This window comes from Centroberyx affinis, unplaced genomic scaffold (assembly GCF_046629955.1).
Source record: "Centroberyx affinis isolate AG114_WGS23_722 - 3 ecotype Tasmania unplaced genomic scaffold, CSIRO-AGI_Caff_v1 ptg000952l_1, whole genome shotgun sequence".
NCBI lineage: Eukaryota > Metazoa > Chordata > Actinopteri > Beryciformes > Berycidae > Centroberyx > Centroberyx affinis.
This window is the reverse complement of record NW_027279526.1, coordinates 100,564-117,222: the sequence shown is the minus strand read 5'-3', so window position 1 is coordinate 117,222 and position 16,659 is coordinate 100,564. Positions and strand designations below refer to the sequence as shown.

At 40.5% G+C, this 16,659-nt stretch overlaps 2 protein-coding genes across 5 annotated transcripts; both read right to left on the bottom strand.

Annotated features, from left to right (window-relative positions):
- Window positions 1–129: 129 nt before the first annotated feature.
- On the bottom strand, window positions 130–5,588 carry rida (reactive intermediate imine deaminase A homolog). Of its 2 annotated transcripts, none has more exons than XM_071522107.1 (6): window positions 5,467–5,588; window positions 4,436–4,541; window positions 3,823–3,877; window positions 3,639–3,707; window positions 799–854; window positions 130–628 (listed from the first exon to the last, which is right to left on the bottom strand). In XM_071522107.1, exons 1-6 carry the CDS (start codon window positions 5,529–5,531, stop codon window positions 572–574), a joined length of 408 nt encoding a protein of 135 aa, XP_071378208.1. In that variant the 5' UTR covers window positions 5,532–5,588; the 3' UTR covers window positions 130–571. The 2 variants fall into 2 exon arrangements, with proteins under 2 accessions (XP_071378208.1, XP_071378209.1); XM_071522108.1 differs by lacking the exon at window positions 5,467–5,588 and adding an exon at window positions 5,129–5,193.
- Window positions 5,589–5,984: 396 nt separating this feature from the next.
- stk3 (serine/threonine kinase 3 (STE20 homolog, yeast)) lies at window positions 5,985–16,563 on the bottom strand. Of its 3 annotated transcripts, XM_071522100.1 has the most exons (12): window positions 16,428–16,563; window positions 15,510–15,590; window positions 15,051–15,179; window positions 14,402–14,516; window positions 13,553–13,717; window positions 13,049–13,216; window positions 12,720–12,857; window positions 11,195–11,320; window positions 10,468–10,669; window positions 9,988–10,181; window positions 9,574–9,576; window positions 5,985–9,264 (listed from the first exon to the last, which is right to left on the bottom strand). In XM_071522100.1, exons 1-12 carry the CDS (start codon window positions 16,448–16,450, stop codon window positions 9,106–9,108), a joined length of 1,503 nt encoding a protein of 500 aa, XP_071378201.1. In that variant the 5' UTR covers window positions 16,451–16,563; the 3' UTR covers window positions 5,985–9,105. The 3 variants fall into 3 exon arrangements, with proteins under 3 accessions (XP_071378201.1, XP_071378199.1, XP_071378200.1); XM_071522098.1 differs by lacking the exon at window positions 9,574–9,576; XM_071522099.1 differs by lacking the exon at window positions 9,574–9,576 and having other exon boundaries at window positions 10,468–10,666.
- Window positions 16,564–16,659: the final 96 nt, after the last annotated feature.

Genomic DNA, 16,659 nt, shown 5'->3' with positions numbered 1-16,659 from the left:
ACCATGAAATGACATCTATAAGTATTTTGTTGCATATATAAATGTCTAATTGCATTTAGTGGATGTGACATTTTAGGGAGAATAACCATTCTGCAATCTGAGCTTTTACTGCATTTATTGATTAACGAGAGCTCCTTTCAAGTAGGTTGGCTTTTCTCTGGCACAAAAACGAAATGAGCTACCAAACCAGGAAGTACAAACAGCAAGTTCATATGGCGTTGCATCTGTCCGCTGTGGCCAGTGAATGTTGGACTGGTAATACTGGTACAATCCCACTTCATCAAGGTTATCCTGTAACTAGGGTGGGAAATTAATATGAGCCACAAGCCAAATGCTGATGAATGAAGTGTTTTTACTCTAAAGTTCACTGGAAACCAATCAGTTTTCTTTGGAGCGACCAGTGGAGAAGGAAGTATATTTCCAATCCTGCATATAAGGAAAAACAAAATGAACAACATCCTAGTTTGGTCTTTCATGTGTAAACTGGAAAAAACAGTGGAAGGTTCCTACAGTGGAACTATAAGGTCACTTGATGGTTCGACTACAACTTGTGTGTAATGTGGCCGGCTAGTCAGGAGTCTGACAGAGGGCCGAGTGCAGCTACTGCCTCGATTTCCACCAGTCCACCCTACAGACAGACAGAGAGAGAGAGAGAGAGAGAGAGAGAGAGAGAGAGAGAGAGAGAGAGAGAGAGAGAGAGTGAGTTTACCTTGTTAGAATGCTTTCCCACCTCCCCATGTGTATTTATGAGGAATATGCAGTGTATGTAATGTAAAGGTATTTTTTTTTAATGCTTACTCTGGGGAGAGCAGCGACTTGGTAGGCAGCTCTGGCAGGGAAGTTGCTGCTGAAAACTAAGAGGAAAAACACACATTACACTTCCACTTGGACTGACAAGGTATTTTTATGGCTACTTCAAAATTAGCCAGCTGTTACTGGAACTTGTATTCATTTCCTTGAAGTTTCTGTTGATGATCCTTGACTTGACCTACAACAAAAATGGAGTGTTTGTAATTCACACAAGTTACTGAATTAGATATTAAGTTAGATGTATTTTCACAGTGGCTACCTTTTAGAGGGAAATACTCTGTTTAAGATTGCTGTTATTCTCGTGGTTTATGGTTTAGGACAGAAATGTTCAAGAGTATCAACAATTCTCTCTAAAACCAAGCAAGCAGAGAGACTAATCTCTGAAGTGTGATGTCTGAAAGATGTACAGCGTTGATCTGTTGCACTGACAGTGAAAAGGAGCTGAGCTTTTGAACTAAATGTGAGATTTCACACTAAAAACATTTGTTATTTTGTAGTAGTGATATCAATTCTGAATCAGAAAACAAGCCACAGCCAACCTTTTCATCTTTACTAAGCACCAGTATAGATTACTCCAGCCTCTTACTTCTGGCTATAGGAAACCAAAGCAATTGCTGACTAATATACATTGAACCCAAGACCTATAAATAACAGTTGAATGCTGAAATTCAGCGGTACTCTTCTTTAAAGGCTGATGATTATAGCAACTATTAGGACAGGGGGAACATAAAAAATACAAAAAACCTCTCACACACACACAAAAACTCATGTAATAATCAGCAATTCTAAAATGGACGCAAACTTTTTTTGTTGACTGGCAATAGCTGGTACATCTAAAATTCATCAGACGCTTAATATTTTACCAGACAAGTCAATATTTAGAATAGATATGAACCTCAAAATTATGGTTTGTTACCTGCCACAGTGGCTGCTAGTAGACAAACTTTCCAGCCACAGTGAAAACTTATCAGCATTTGTCTGTTGGTGTTAATTTCCCGCCCAGCAAAGTGAGAGTCTCCCCACCAGTCTGAGTAATCAAAACTCTCATGACTTTGGCTCATACTGGACACTTCTCCTCTAGTCCTCCTCACCAGGGTCAGAGAGAGTTCCCGCCTGCAGCGGAGGGTTATGGAGTAGAGTTTGGGGGCCACGGGTCGGCATGGCGGGGCTGGCTGGGAGGGGTTGGGTTACATCTGTGCGCCTGCACGCCGGTGTCCACTTACAACGCACTGGGCGCTTCAGCTTCCATTACACCTATCCGCCGTGATCAAAGAGGAAATGCCCAGACTGCACAGCGGGGGCTTGTGTTCGTACGGAGTGTAGGAACAGCTGACGGAGCCCGTCTTTCAGGGCGCACTGGATGAGATGATCAGGTGACCCGTCGCCCTGTCAGCAGTCATTTTCTGGGATATGTCAGAACGCAATATGAGCCACGGTGCTCTTCACTAGGAACTGGGGGGAATGTAAACTTGACCGTCAACCAAGACAATATGAGAGTCAGAGTCAGGGTCAATTCATGAATGAACTCATCAATTCCTATTCAACTGAGGAATTGGAATTGGAATTTGATAAAACCTACAGGAAACAGAATTGGGATTGAATTGGAATTTCATGAAGTTGAATTTACTTCACTGAAATTCCATGTTTTTTTTTTTTTTAACCACATATCTGAGATCAAACATACTGTTATATATTATCAATACTGAATATCATAAAATGTTAAAGGTACCTTTCAGGAGGTATTTGATGTAATCGTAATAGATACACACTATGTATTTGATTTGTTTAACTGTCTTTTATTTGATTCATAATGTTTGATTTATAATGTTGAGCAAGTCAAGACAGCCTCTCTTAGAAGTGGAATTTAATGGAATTCACTTCTGTTTCCTGTCATTCCAATTCAATTCCAATTCTGTTTCCATAGAGCTGGGTGACATTCCAATTCCAACTCCATCCAACTGGAATTAACCATGCATTCTTAATTCAGTTCATGAATGGCCCCAACCCTGATGAGAACTGCAACTGATACCCTGAAGGGGAAGTTTGTCTTTTATCTTGCCCCCCCCCCTCCACGGAGCACTGGGTCAGCTGGTAGGGATTCAGTGTCTTACTCCAGGACACTTCAGCAGCATCACTAATCACTAATCACAATCCTGCTGCCATATAATATATAAAATATATATGAAGGAAGTGCTGATGGGGCACTGCACCACACTGACAGGCTTGATATAATATAAAATGAGCCCTTAACCCAGTCACACAGCAAGCAGTGACTCATGTCCGAATGTCTAACAGTAAATTTCGTGCATGTGATATGACGTCATGTTATTTATGAAGTGACAGGAGCACAATAATCAGGGCTATGTAAAGTGAATCTGGCAGGTTTTGCAGTGCGTTAGGGGTTTTATCATATGGGCAAAGGGCGCCCTCATGTGGCTACTGGTACAAATCATTTTCTAAGAATACAATTTTTTTTTCCATTCCCTTAGGAAACCAAACCAAGTGCACATCCATTATTTTCAAACACCTCAATTATTTTCCAAAATGAAAAAACAAAGTATTACTTACTGTTTACCTTCTGCATTTGGTTCCTTGTGGATTTTATGTATGTAGATTATAATATCATAGCATTTGTTATAAATTGATCATTTTATTTTATTTTTTCTTCTAATTATTATTATTATTATCATCATTTTTCAGTATGTACCTCTGTTATTGTTGTTAAACTCAAATAAGTTGTGCTTTTGGTTGTAAATTGTGTGTTTTCATTTCAATAAACATTTGGTCGCAAAAAAACAAACAAAAAAAGAACCAATGTATTGACTTACATGTCTTATAGACCTCGTTGACACTGTTGAAGTCATTTATATCTGCGAGCAGCACAGTGGTCTTCACCACTGAAACAGAAAGGTGTATTCTGTCAGAGAGTATGATTTGAACATTCAAAACTCATGAACAGTGTGACCGACGGCTTAAATGATGAATGGTGTGGTGAGAATGGTGAGATCTCACCATTGCCATAGTCACAACCAGCAGCCTTCAGGATCTCCCCCATGTTGATGAGAGCCTGAAGGAAGAGAAGGAGGGAGGGAGGAATGACATCATGACGCCCAGCCTATCAACTGCTTATTCACATATTTTCAATACAAAATATTTCTTTATAAATTGCTCAGATTTTTAGATGTCATAGCCACTCAATCGAGGCCTGAGGAATTTGTCTATTTAGATTTAGTCAGTGTCAGTGTTTAAAACAAACTTCAGATTCTTTGGCTTTAGTGATTTTAACTTTTTTTTTTTTTTGCTTTGTTTGTCATTTATTTTTGCTGATATATGTCAATTGTTTATGTTTTCTTTGGTTGTGAGGAACTTTGTTTTTGAAAAGCACTATATGAAAAATCTAAAAAATTAAGTTAAATTTAATTTTGTGTTACGAGTATAGAAAGTGGCATTATAGAGTTTGGAAGGGATCCTGAAACTTTTTCAGCCAGAGATCCAAATTTGAGAAAATTAAGGCTCAAGACAGCACATATATATATATACTATATATATATATATATATATATGTTACAGTCATTGGTCCATACTGTAAGTCTATATTAACTGTATTGATGCCCCTGAGTCTCACCTGTTTGGCCTGGGCCTGCACCCCTCCGTCTACCAGCTGACCAGAGGCCACGTCCAGCCCCAACTGACCAGAGATGTACATGGTCCTGTCCACAACCACCGCCTGACTGGAGGTGACACACACACGCACACGCACACACGCACACACACACACACACACACGCACACGCACACGCACACACACACACACACACACACACACACACTTAATTTAAATCCATGTGAGGGAAACACATCAGGGTAAAGTGTGGACAGAAAAAGTGTGTCACAACTGTTTTGTATCAAGATGTAAGTTGTAAACAGTCTGCTAATCTTCCTCAAGTTTTTAGTGTCAAGGTTATTAGTGTCAAGGTCAAGGATCTATTCATTCTCTGCTCTACTACACAGTCTGGAGTTTGGCTGCTGCTTTCCATGCTGCCAAACTAACCCCACCTACTGGCAGCCAATTGGCTAGAGGAGGAACACCCCTCACTTTCTGTAGTAGCCCAATGAATGAATGATGGCAAAGAATTCATTAATGAAGAAGAAAACATGCCACTGGTTGGAGAGTTATCATTACTTCTAAATAAGTTTAACTTCAGCGTGATAGGTAGGTTTTAATCAAGCAAACACACAAATTAAAGTTATTTTCTCTGGACAGCAAGTTCACGCCTATCTGAAGTTGACAGATATTTTAGAGAAATTACACCCCTACCTGTAGATGCCCTGTCTGACAGGGGCTTTTGGTGTGTACGGGATTTGTCGACGAAGTGTTGCCATCGCGCCTGTCTACTGTCTGACAGAGATTTGAGACTGCACCGCTTACAGAGAAAACCTTTGGCACTGTTTACGAGAGTTTTACGGGCTCGAGCCTCAAGCAGGTGAGTTAACTTTATACTTTGACCCGCCCCCGATCAAATATTTGACTTTACACTGACTGGTTTCCCATTCATTCAGCTGTAGGCCGACTAACTGCAAGAAAATCTAGCTTCTGCACCCCACGTGTCGCTATAGATAGAATATCATGACAATTTACTGATTTAGTTTTCTTACCTGTATGGTCCAATGGCAGACGGAGCTGAAGTAGTGTTGATGATCTTCCTACTAAGTGCAGACATGTTTTCCTGGTATTTTCTCTCTCTACACTGCGGAGTGGTTGTGAATGGGTGGAAGGAAGAGCGTGACTCCTTCAGCAGCCTGTTCAAAGACAGCTGTCAGGCATCGACCGTACTGTCTCTCAAGAAGAGAATGCGTAATTTTTAGGGACGCTTTGGAAAGAGTTTGAAAGATGTTTGCATTTTTCATAGGCGAGTATGAAAGTGAAAGGGATGAGCAGTCATTGTTTAGCAATGGTATCTCTTGGATATAGCGTACAAGCAGCATGTAGGTCAAAAACAGCTGCGTTCATAGTAGAACACTTACGGTAGCGACAGGTGTCTTCACTTGGATGAACAATTATAGATATATGATGATTTCTGCTGGGAGAGACCCAGACCCAGAAGTTCAAGTGTGTAAAGAAAGCCGTCTTTTTATGTTTAAGATAAGATAAAAGCATTCCAGTGCAGGTAGGATTGCCTATAAGGAACTTTTATTACTTGCACCTTTTCAAAACTTTATAAAGTATAACAAACAGATAATAAATTAGAGTTTTAAACATATGGTTACATTCCACTCTTCACCCTCAGTCATTACATGTGTATAGTGGAAATAATCGTGAAATAAAATGAAACGAAATCATACAAAAAAAAAGAAAAAAAAAAAAGTGATTTTCCAGATCACTCTACTGAATATGGCAGATTCTTACCAACATGATCTTTCATCTGGGTATGTTACTGTACAGAGGAAATAGTTTGTGTTAAAAGCTGAAAAAGCCACCTTCCAAACTGACAGTACTCTAGCTGTGCAGTTAATACATTATCATTCCACTACACAGCAAACATAATCATAAACATGCATAGTCTAAAACAAGCATAAACCAAGCCACATATATTTGACAAAGGGCAAAAATATTAACAGCTAAATCAGCTACCATATTTAAACCAGTGTCACAAAAAGAAAAAGCAAAAGTTTAAAAACATTTAATAAATAAGTGTGAAATGCTTGTAAGTTGCCAATGCTCTGCAGACTTAATATATATAGAAAGAGTGAAAAGCATTTATGAGCGAATAACAAGGTAAATTCATGACGAGCATGTTAATGATTTCTGTGAAAAGCATTGGTCGACCTGGTCCCATTAAGTTTGTGCATCAAAACAACAAAATGTGAAGAAAAACAAAACAAAACAACAACAGATGTTGACTTAGCATCAGAGATATTATCGATTCAAATTTGGATTCAGGTGTTTAAACCTGAATCACCCAATTTGGCCACATTATTGATCAGATAATTGACATAAAAGGTGTGCTGCTAGTGTAACAAGTCCAATTATAAGATCACTGTGTCATTAAAACATCACTTTATAAGTAATTTGTATGGGCCAAGGCTGAATATTAACATTCATATGGATGTAACAGCAACTTATAGGCAAATGGACACTTTACTGCAGGTATACATGCATGTAGTATTATAAGTCAGAATTAATTTAAAGTGTCATAACTCATAATGTCCTACATCAACACCCGAATCAAATTACAGCCAGTAGTTTCCTTCATAAAGACACCAAACATGTTATTAGCTTGTTATAAAAGATTCCAATGGCACATACACTATTATGAACTATCATAGCTGTATACCTTCAGTAAAGTGATCTAAACGATAAGACTATATTAGCCTTTTAACCTCACTTACATAAAAAGGAGAAAAGATTTCACACCACACATTCAATCATTGCCCTGGACAGCATCATGAAAAACATTTCCTTGCTGTCAAAAACGAACAGAACATGAACAGATATCTCTTATCAGGCACCTCACCGCATTTCCTTCATTTATAACTTCTCGCCTCAACATCGGGACACAATTAGCCTTTTATAGTCTAGTGGAAAACAACAACTTGGGGGAGAGATAGTTTGCTTTCTCACGCTGGGTTGCTGAAATATACTTATTTAACCCAAGTATATCAGGCAATATCTTGAGTCTGTTATCTCAATCTGATGTCAGAAGCCTTTCTCCTAAAGCAGACTACAGCCATGCAATAGTTTACAGTACAAGTCATGCCCTGAAGCCTATAGTTTAACACAATTAGCCCTGAACTGTTGTCAGCTTCTCCATTGCTTTACATAGAAGATGCCTCTAGGTTTGGTTTAGGAACCCTGGTCAAAAACGCCCTTCTGGACCTCGATGGGAAAATCCTAATTGAATCTGAAGAATTTAATCTTAATATAGTTTAGAACCAATCCTTAAGAAATTAACAGAAAACGTGTCCAGTGAGACTAAGACAGACGTCCTACAGGGATTTTGGAATGCTTTTGTATTGTATGGAAATCTTAGAGGACTTTTTTTTTTTGGACAAAGGAATGAATTTCTGTGCCGGTTCTGTGGTTTTCAATTCAAGGAGAGCAGTGGATCAATTTGCCAAAGGCTTTGATTTCCAATTCATGGAGAGCAGTCAGTGAGTCTGTGCTCAGAGAGGGGACAGAGAACTGGGACAGGGGTGTTATGAGGCACTAAGATACATGGAGTCTGCCAATATAGCTGGTGCACTGGATGAATGAAGTAGCTCAGAACATCATACATGAAAAAAAAAAACATTTAAAGAAATGAAATATAGACTAATAAACTCAAATTCAAAGTTTTATGGTCCACAAACGATTGAAGACATGCATGATCCGTTCTTTACTATCCAAATTATTTCATTCTATTTTGACAAACATTGCGGCTTTCACAATCCACTTAAACTTATTCCAAGCGAGAAAATGGGCTAAGCCATCCAACTACTTGGGTACTTACATTGCTTTGCTTTTGAAAACCAGGTTTCAAATTTAAGGCATTCTCAACTTAATCATAATCATCTTGATTGTCTTTGGTCAATGACAAACCTCCACAGCTTTTGTTGTGGACATTTCCAAACTTGGTTATATACTATATGTACAATGAAAGTAAAAAGTTCAAGGAAAAAAAGACCACTGGTTATTCAACGCTGCGGTTTACCCCTGCTGCTGCTAAAAGCTAGATGCAATGTTGGCCTGGGTGTCGGGGTGGATATCCTTCCTTATGTGTTGACAGTGGTTTCCAGAAAGCTGCATGTAATGAAAAGTAATTTTCACTAGGAAAGGGGAAGTGCATTTCATGACTTTCAGATGAATGATGGCCATGGCTTGGTTCTCTCATTGTCCTGAGGGTCGTTCATGGGAAAGTAACTTCACAGTAACTGTAGAAACCAGTAAGAAGGGACTGGGAGGAGGCTCGTCTTTACCACCGGTCCAGAGAAGAATCAGAATGGAAGAGAACAGGTTTGAGACAAAGTAGCAAGGCTCATGAGTGTGGATTTCTATTACAGGAGCCAAAATGGACGTCACACTGGAAAAGGACTATCCACTTCCATAGACCACCATGAAGGCCAACTGTCCTTTCCTCCTGCAGTCAGAACTTAGTTAGCAGTCAGTCGGTACCAGGTCAGAACAGCACTGGGCTTCCAAAAGGAGCACTACGGTCATCTTAGTTCGTCTGAGTCAATGGGACACAGATCAATTTAGTGCTAAACAGGTGGTTTTGGGAAACCCAGGCAAGGGGAGAAGGCAACAGGGAGCAGCACTCAGAAGTTCTGCTGCCGTCGTTTCTTGGCATCCATGGCGTCCAGGATGGGCTGCCTCTTGGCGGTGTAGCGCTGCCTCAGCTCCTCAATCTCCCGCTCCATCATGGGGTCCAGGGCGCTGAGGCGCATCTGCAGCTCCTCAAAGTCCAGGTTCTTCAACTGGGTGGCAGCACACGAATACAAACACAAACAAATGCACACAACAATAGAGAAGGGATGAGTTATGGCACTTATTATATAAAATGTATAGAGGACATGCTCACACGTCCAGTCTCAGCGTCATTTTTTGTCTCACTGGGGATAATCCTGTGTGTACATCATTACAGACGCACCCACAGACTCTGCAATGACTGTTTATTTAGGTGACCCGTCCCGAGCACCTAACATTATTTGAGGACTGGGATGCAGATCTTAAGCTCTCGGTTCTCTGAGAGGCTTTGGAGAACCATCCTGATCTTAAAAATGTACTTGCTTCAGTAATTACAGGGAAATAGTGTTCCTACAGATCTTGAGTATTGATCTCCAATTCTTGAAAGGTAAGATAAAGTGGAGACACAGGAGGGCATGACTGGAGAGGACATGTCGTACTGGAATGAGCTGGAAGACTCTACAGCAAATAAGCTTTTGAAAATGCAATAAAAAAAGAGCATTTTTGGCACAGCAGCTGTCATAAAGGGGCCCAATTGAGGAGGATTTAGAGATTTTATGCAGGAGAATTGGGTCAGTTTTTAGCAGTGGAATGCTGGTCTATATTCATTTAGGTCAAAGTACATCAATTTTTGCCAAAAATGACCCCCATTAATTACTGCAAGAAATCTTGTAGTGTACATCCACTCTAACAAGTGAAACACCATCACAGACTCTTTGGCAGACGCTACTCACAAAATCAAAGTCTCCATCCTGCGGCACCTTCCAGTTGTCGGGGAAGACGTTCTTGGCCTGGATGTGGTAGCCGGGCTGGTCCTGAGGCTGGTTGTGGTTGTAGTTCTCCTGCTGCTGGGCCGCCTTGTTGGAGTCCTGCTTGTCAAAGTAATCCATGAAGGATGGGCGTAAAGGCTGCTGCGGGGTGGCGTGCCCTGCAGAGGAGGAGAAGAAGAAAGGCTCGTTCCAATTCTTGAAGCACACACTTAGATCACAAAGTAATTTAACAGAGACCAAAAATGCAGAAGTGGGTTAGAAATTTAATTAAAGAATTTTTTTGAACATTATTTAATCACAATTCCTTTTGAGACTATCGACGTGTCTAATCAAAAGCATTTTGGAAGCTAATGATTGTGCTGGGAGTGTGAATGTGATTATTACACTTCAGTTTTGCCCCCCTCCCCTTCCCGATTGTTAGATTAATGTCATGTGTGTGCTCACTCCTCATAGATCCCTGGTCTTCCTCCTCCTCTTCCTCATCACTGTTGATGACCATGGTGCCCAGGTCCGACTCCAGCATGGTGCTGCCGTGTTCAATCATGGTCTGTGCCCCGTCACTCATGGTGCTGGTGGCCCGCATCGTCCCTGCACCCTCCGAGCCCGACTTCACCATGGTGTGAGAGTCCACCTCCGTCTCCTCCTCCTGGGGGACACAAGACATATGATGTCTGGTGGCCGCTTTCATCAAAACGGTGCTTTACAGCACTTTTCATTTTAGCATGGGCAAGATAGCCAGGTAAGAAGCGCACAGATAGCAAATTTTCAAAACCAACACGAGTACTTTATTAGAATTATTATTATTAGAAAAACAAGAAGAATGTCTCACCTGACCAGAATAGTAAAAATATTATAAAAAGATTGAAGTCCTTGGAGGAATATTTGTCTGCATTTGTAGTTAATTTTTTTTCAATACTGTATTAAAATGTCCCAGGTCTTGGAACTTGTGTAAATCAAGAACTTTGTTCTATGGGTTACTGTTTGTTCAAATGGTAGCCAGATATACATGCAGCCAAGCGTTATGTTTTAAGACAGCTAACTGAAAGAATGGTTGGATATGTATAATTTTTCATTACTAGCCCAGGCCCAAAAACAAGATTTCAAATCCCATGACTCGTTACAGGTTTCCATGACTACAGAAACCTTGTTGGCAACGTCCTGGTGTACGTACCGAGTTGTCGTCCTCCTCCTCCAGCTCTCTCTGCTGCTCCTGCTGCCTCTTGGCTTTCATCTCCATGGCCTCAGTTATCAGGTCCCTCAGGATCGTGACCGGCTTGGCCTGGCTGATGAACGGGTGCTGGACATTCACAGCAGCAAAAAAGATTGTTGTTTGCACCAAGTTTTACCAGTCTGTGGGGGTCAATATTAGAACTGCACAATTGTGGGTAAAATTATAATCACAATTTTTTTGCTTGATATTATGACTGTGTGTCATTATTCACAATTATTAGTCTTAATGATTTGAGGACAAAAATTATTTTAGCCTATTTTTTACATAAACATATTAACTATTTTCAACTATAATTGCCATTCTAAGTGAAATTAAGTCAAGTGTTTGCGTATGGCCAAATTCTATGATTATTAATTGCAGAAATTAAAAATCATTACCTGAAGTTAAGATATAATATCTCTGAAATGTATAAGATAGTATAGTACAATTTGTTAATAAGTTTGTTAACCAATGAGGCGGAGTAATTTTGTGTGAGCAATTGTTTTGCAAGTTTTGTAAAAGGTTACTTGAGAAATTCACAACAGTGGGTGTGTGTGTGTGTTCTACTTTTTACTATCTGGTAGGATATCAGATGTCACGACAAAATAACTTCACTTGTTGGGCCTGTTTGTTCAACCTCATTAGGGAAAGGGTTATCTTCAGGGTTCGGATGAGATAACAATTTGGGTTAGGTTAAGGTTAGGGCAAGGCATGCAGGGATTTTAGTTATAGTGATAGAGGTTAGAGTTAGGGAATAAAAGGAAGTAGCGTAACATGTAGAGTAACACAATAATCCTGAGTCAGTGTGAATATTTGTTACATCTATTGTCTTGACACTGTAGCTTTTCGCTTTACTCTTGCACTTGTCCTAGCAGTTGCTTTGTAATGCCAAAGAAATTACGATTATTCTGTTCCAATCAATGCAAGTCGCTGTGGATAAACGTGTCGGTTGAGAGATATAAGGTCTGTTATGATTTATCTATCTCATGGGTATCAGTAATTTAATTGTCATTACAGTCCAATTGTTTTATATGTAGAGTCATAATATGTAAAACACCTGATGTTTCCAGAGCATTCTGGCAAAACCTTTAACATTTCTCCTCTCCCATAAGTTGTCACCAGCCTGACCGTGAGAATCTGAACCACCCAAAACTCCACAAAAAGAAGGATGGCAAACACATTTGCAACACCCAGGAAGGTGGCAAACTATAAAAACATACTATATCTATACAGTATGCTATATATAATAAACTTGTAGATACACAATGAATTCAGGTGTCTCCATTGTCCCTCGTTTACAAGTGTATACACCTAAGCATGTATTTCTATTCCTAAGTCTGCACGTTTATGTCTGTATGTCCATGTCTTTGTGAGTGTGTGTGTGTGTGTGTGTGTGTGTGTGTGTGTGTGTGTGTGTGTGTGTGTGTGTGTGTGTGTGTGTGTGTGTGTGTGTGTGTGTGTGTGCGTGCGTGTTTCCTTCCCCAACCTGTAGCAGCTGTGTGGCGGTTGCTCTCTGCTCTGGGTTCTTGACCAGACACTTCTTCACAAAGTCTGTGAAGTCATCTGTCCAAAGCTCCGGCTTTCTGAATGTTGGAGGGGGGTTGGTGGGGATCATGAAGATTGCCTGGTGGAACAGAGAAAGGAAGAGAATAGGGGTGAGATGGAGTGACAATAAGAAAACCCAAGAGAAATTTCATGTCAGATGTTTGTTTTCTAGGCACCTCAAGTCTAAACCCCCCTCCCTTGGAGCCTGTTAGTGATTTAAAACCCTCTCCACACACTTCTTCAGCCAGCCCTGCCCAATTTCAGACTCACTCTCATGGGGTGGATGTCGGCATAGGGGGGCTTGCCCTCTGCCATCTCTATGGATGTGATGCCCAGGGACCAGATGTCGGCCACACAGTTGTAGCCAATCTCCTGGATCACCTCCGGGGCCATCCAGAACGGAGTCCCGATCACAGTGTTTCTCTTTGCCATAGTGTCCTTCACAGAGATAAAAAAATGATGCAGTCAATTATTCACATTCTAAACATAAGTTTTGAAATTAATTCACATGGATTCACATAATCAATAAAAGACTGACTGATAACATACAATAACATCCATTGGCTTGGTCACTACAAATCCATTTAGAAGATAAGGATTTGTAGTGCCGGGTATAACTAATCTAAAAAATGTGTAGTATTCCAAGCACACATTTGGTACTATAAATTAAACAATATTGAAAGCTATAACATCCATTGGCTTTGTTGCTATAAATCCCCATCACCTCATTATTGTGAACGGTAACTTTGTGTGAGAGCTACAGTATAATGTTACCGTTAGTTGTCCGGCGACTCCGAAGTCTGCCAGTTTAGCGTGTCCCTCTGTGTTGAGCAGGATGTTGCCTGCCTTGATGTCCCGATGGATCTTCCTCATGAAGTGGAGGTACTCCAGACCCTTCAGTGTCGACTTCAGGATGGTGGCAATCTCATCTTCTGTCAGCTGAGGTGAGAGGGAAAGAGAAAACACAGGAATGAGTTGAGATCCGAGAATGAATGAAGAAATATGAATGTGTGACAGAAGAGAAAATATGAATTATAGGATTTTTTTTTATATAATGGGTATTTTTGGCCAATTATCCCCAAAGACATCCATGTTAATTATTCCCCTAACACACAACTAGCTGTGATTTAGGACATATGGAATGTGTTGATATGTCAACTCTTATAACTAGGGAGCTACTTAGCAATATGTCCTGCTTTCTTTTCACTTTTTATTCTTATGCATGAACACGATTTAAAGAAAACTTTCAGCTGGTACACATGGGTTGATAATAATTGTATAAAAGCCAGGACAGCTTTGAGGGCACTCTTTGCTTTAATCATGAGTGCTTCAGTGATGCCAATGGTCATGGGGCTGTATCACCACCACAAAACAGTAAACCTCAATGTCTTGGTCAACAAATGTCTAGACCACAGAAAAGAAGTGTAGAACTTTCAAACAAAACTGCAATGCTAAATGCTTGGTAAGGATATCAGTCTATGATATATAAATATGTAATTGTATCTGCTGTCAGTAAAATACATCAAAGAGAAGAGAAACTTTGTCCATTGGTCAACCAGTAATGTTTCAGTATGGCCACATACAGAACTGAAACTATGTGACCAGTCGGTGTGAAGCACCGACCGTTTTGTTGCGCAGTCTGATGATGTCGGAGACTGAGCCGGCCCCGCAGTACTCCATGACAATCCACAAGTCTGTGTTCTTGAAGTAGCTGCCATAGTACTTCACCACATAAGGACTAGGAGGAAATGGCACACAAGCAAAATGGTTTGGGTATCAGAAGACAAGACAAAGTTCCGCTTAGCACAAAAATAGCAGAAGTGAGAAAATCACCCCAAAGGTCAAGGCATCCCAGAGCCAGATGGCTGCAGTAGATAATACCTCTGTTGTTAAATGAAAAGTCGAATCTAGAACTATCTGGTGTAGACAAGCAAATATAACACTATTGGGCCCACATGAATGTTTTCATTTATGTAGTGATTGTAGTAAGTTGGTAGCTACAACCTTCTAGGACTTGGTCAAACTGGAAAACAAATGCATGAAAATCAAATTATTCTTTCCTGTGCCAATCTTTCCACTTGTTGTTTTGTAGCAGCCGGGGCAGCTACCACCATATTTTGATGCTTATAATGGAAAGACATTCTGAACCATCAGGCCTTGGTAGTATTACTTTAAATAAAACAAGACATTTTCTAGCAGCAGGGACAACATTCAAGCAGTGTAGGATAAGTGGGGGGGCTGCCTCTAACAGAAAGGTGCGTTTGCTTCCAACCTGTCACACTGCTGCATGATGGAGATCTCCTTGATGATCTCCTGCAGGTCAGACTCCACAGGAACCTGCTTGATGGCCACCACCTGGCCCGACTCCTTGTGTATGGCCTTGAACACGCTGCCATAGGAACTACACACACACACACACAATTTAAGAATATATGTCAAGAGACCATTTTCTAACGTAATGTCTTCTCAATATAAATATCTGATTTAACAATGTTTACATCAAACAAGAATATATAGGATGCATCTTTAAAAGTGTTGCCTATTGTGTCTGTTTTCTCTGACGGGCACTGTTGGGCTGTTTCCACTCAATGCCAGACAAATGATGCAGTCAATTGTGGAAATGTAGGTTAATCAATTGTCAGTGGGGGTCTGCAGCCAAGCTATGTAGCATATGCTTGGGCACTGAGGACAATGCAGTGTATATGGACATAAAGAAGATATCCCTTCTTACCCTTCACCTAGCTTCTCCAGAACATCAAACACTTCCTCTGGTTGTTTGGTCAGACTGTCTTCACTCAGCTTTTTCAGCTTGCTGTGAGAAAGAAAACATTCACCCAATGTAACAGTGGAACTTTAAAATAGGGAATGCACACCAGAAAGTGAACAAAATGAGAAATTGATATCAAAACAACAGTGGGTGCCAGCACCTAGCTTCACTACAAATAAAGGCCCACACAGCTAGTAACGAGATGTTAGGAGTTTTGTTCAAAGGCACAAAAGCAAAACGAGGGGTTCAGATATAAGTTAGGCAAACCAACTCGATTACTATCTATCTACTAAAACAGAACATGTACCTGACAGAGAGCCGTATGTATGTAGGTTTTCATTCCAACCAAACACTACAGCAGCTTACTAAATACTTCATGTTCCTCTCTGGCTGAAGATGCTCAGCGAAAGCAGCTGCTGTCGTACTTGGTTGGCATGAAAACCTGCATACACATGGCTCTCTATGGCACATGGCTGAACTAAATGGCTACCAACTAATCTTGTTGAGAATGGTTTGTCTAACTTTCAATACAAATAACGGCCACAAAAAGGGAGATGTGAAATTGCATCCATTCAGTTTAGCTGTAACGCCCCATGAACTACTGACTAGAAGTTGAAAGTGATACAAAAAAGTAAACGTTAACGTTACCCGACAATAAAACAAGCCAATACACTATTTGAAAACTAAATACATAGCTTGTGAATTCTGTAAGGAATGACCCATTAAACAACGAGGTTAAATGACTAGAAAGTTTGAGATAAACTAGCAAAGCTAAGTAACGTTGCCGTTTGCTAGCTAAGCGAGACAGCTGCCGCCTACGTTAGCCGTTTAGCTAGTTATTTGCTTGCAAGCAGGTTTGAAGCCAATCGGACGAGTACAAACCTTTTGGGCGCAGAGGGTTCCATGATTTATAACTTCAAAAAATAAACACGCAGCAAACGAATGGTAAAATGAGGCAGTTTGGGCTAATAGTCACGATGTGAACATTCTCGACACAGCCGTTGTTGTCAAAAACTAGTGGGCCAGCTGAGTCTTCGTCAGACGGTCAGTGTTAGGTTAGTTTTCACCACAGCGCCCTCTGTTGAAGCGGAGTGCACATCGAAAAATCATGACT

Coding starts and splice junctions, on each gene's coding strand:
- rida (XM_071522107.1), bottom strand. CDS start 5,531: ATGTCTGCACTTAGTAGGAAGATCATCAACACTACTTCAGCTCCGTCT. Junction 4,542..5,466: donor TCTGCCATTGGACCATACAG/GTAAGAAAACTA, acceptor TGTCACCTCCAG/TCAGGCGGTGGTTGTGGACA. Junction 855..3,638: donor CAACGAGGTCTATAAGACAT/GTAAGTCAATAC, acceptor TTTTCCTCTTAG/TTTTCAGCAGCAACTTCCCT.
- stk3 (XM_071522100.1), bottom strand. CDS start 16,450: ATGGAACCCTCTGCGCCCAAAAG. Junction 15,180..15,509: donor CTGGAGAAGCTAGGTGAAGG/GTAAGAAGGGAT, acceptor GTGTGTGTGTAG/TTCCTATGGCAGCGTGTTCA. Junction 13,217..13,552: donor GAGTCGCCGGACAACTAACG/GTAACATTATAC, acceptor ATCTCTGTGAAG/GACACTATGGCAAAGAGAAA.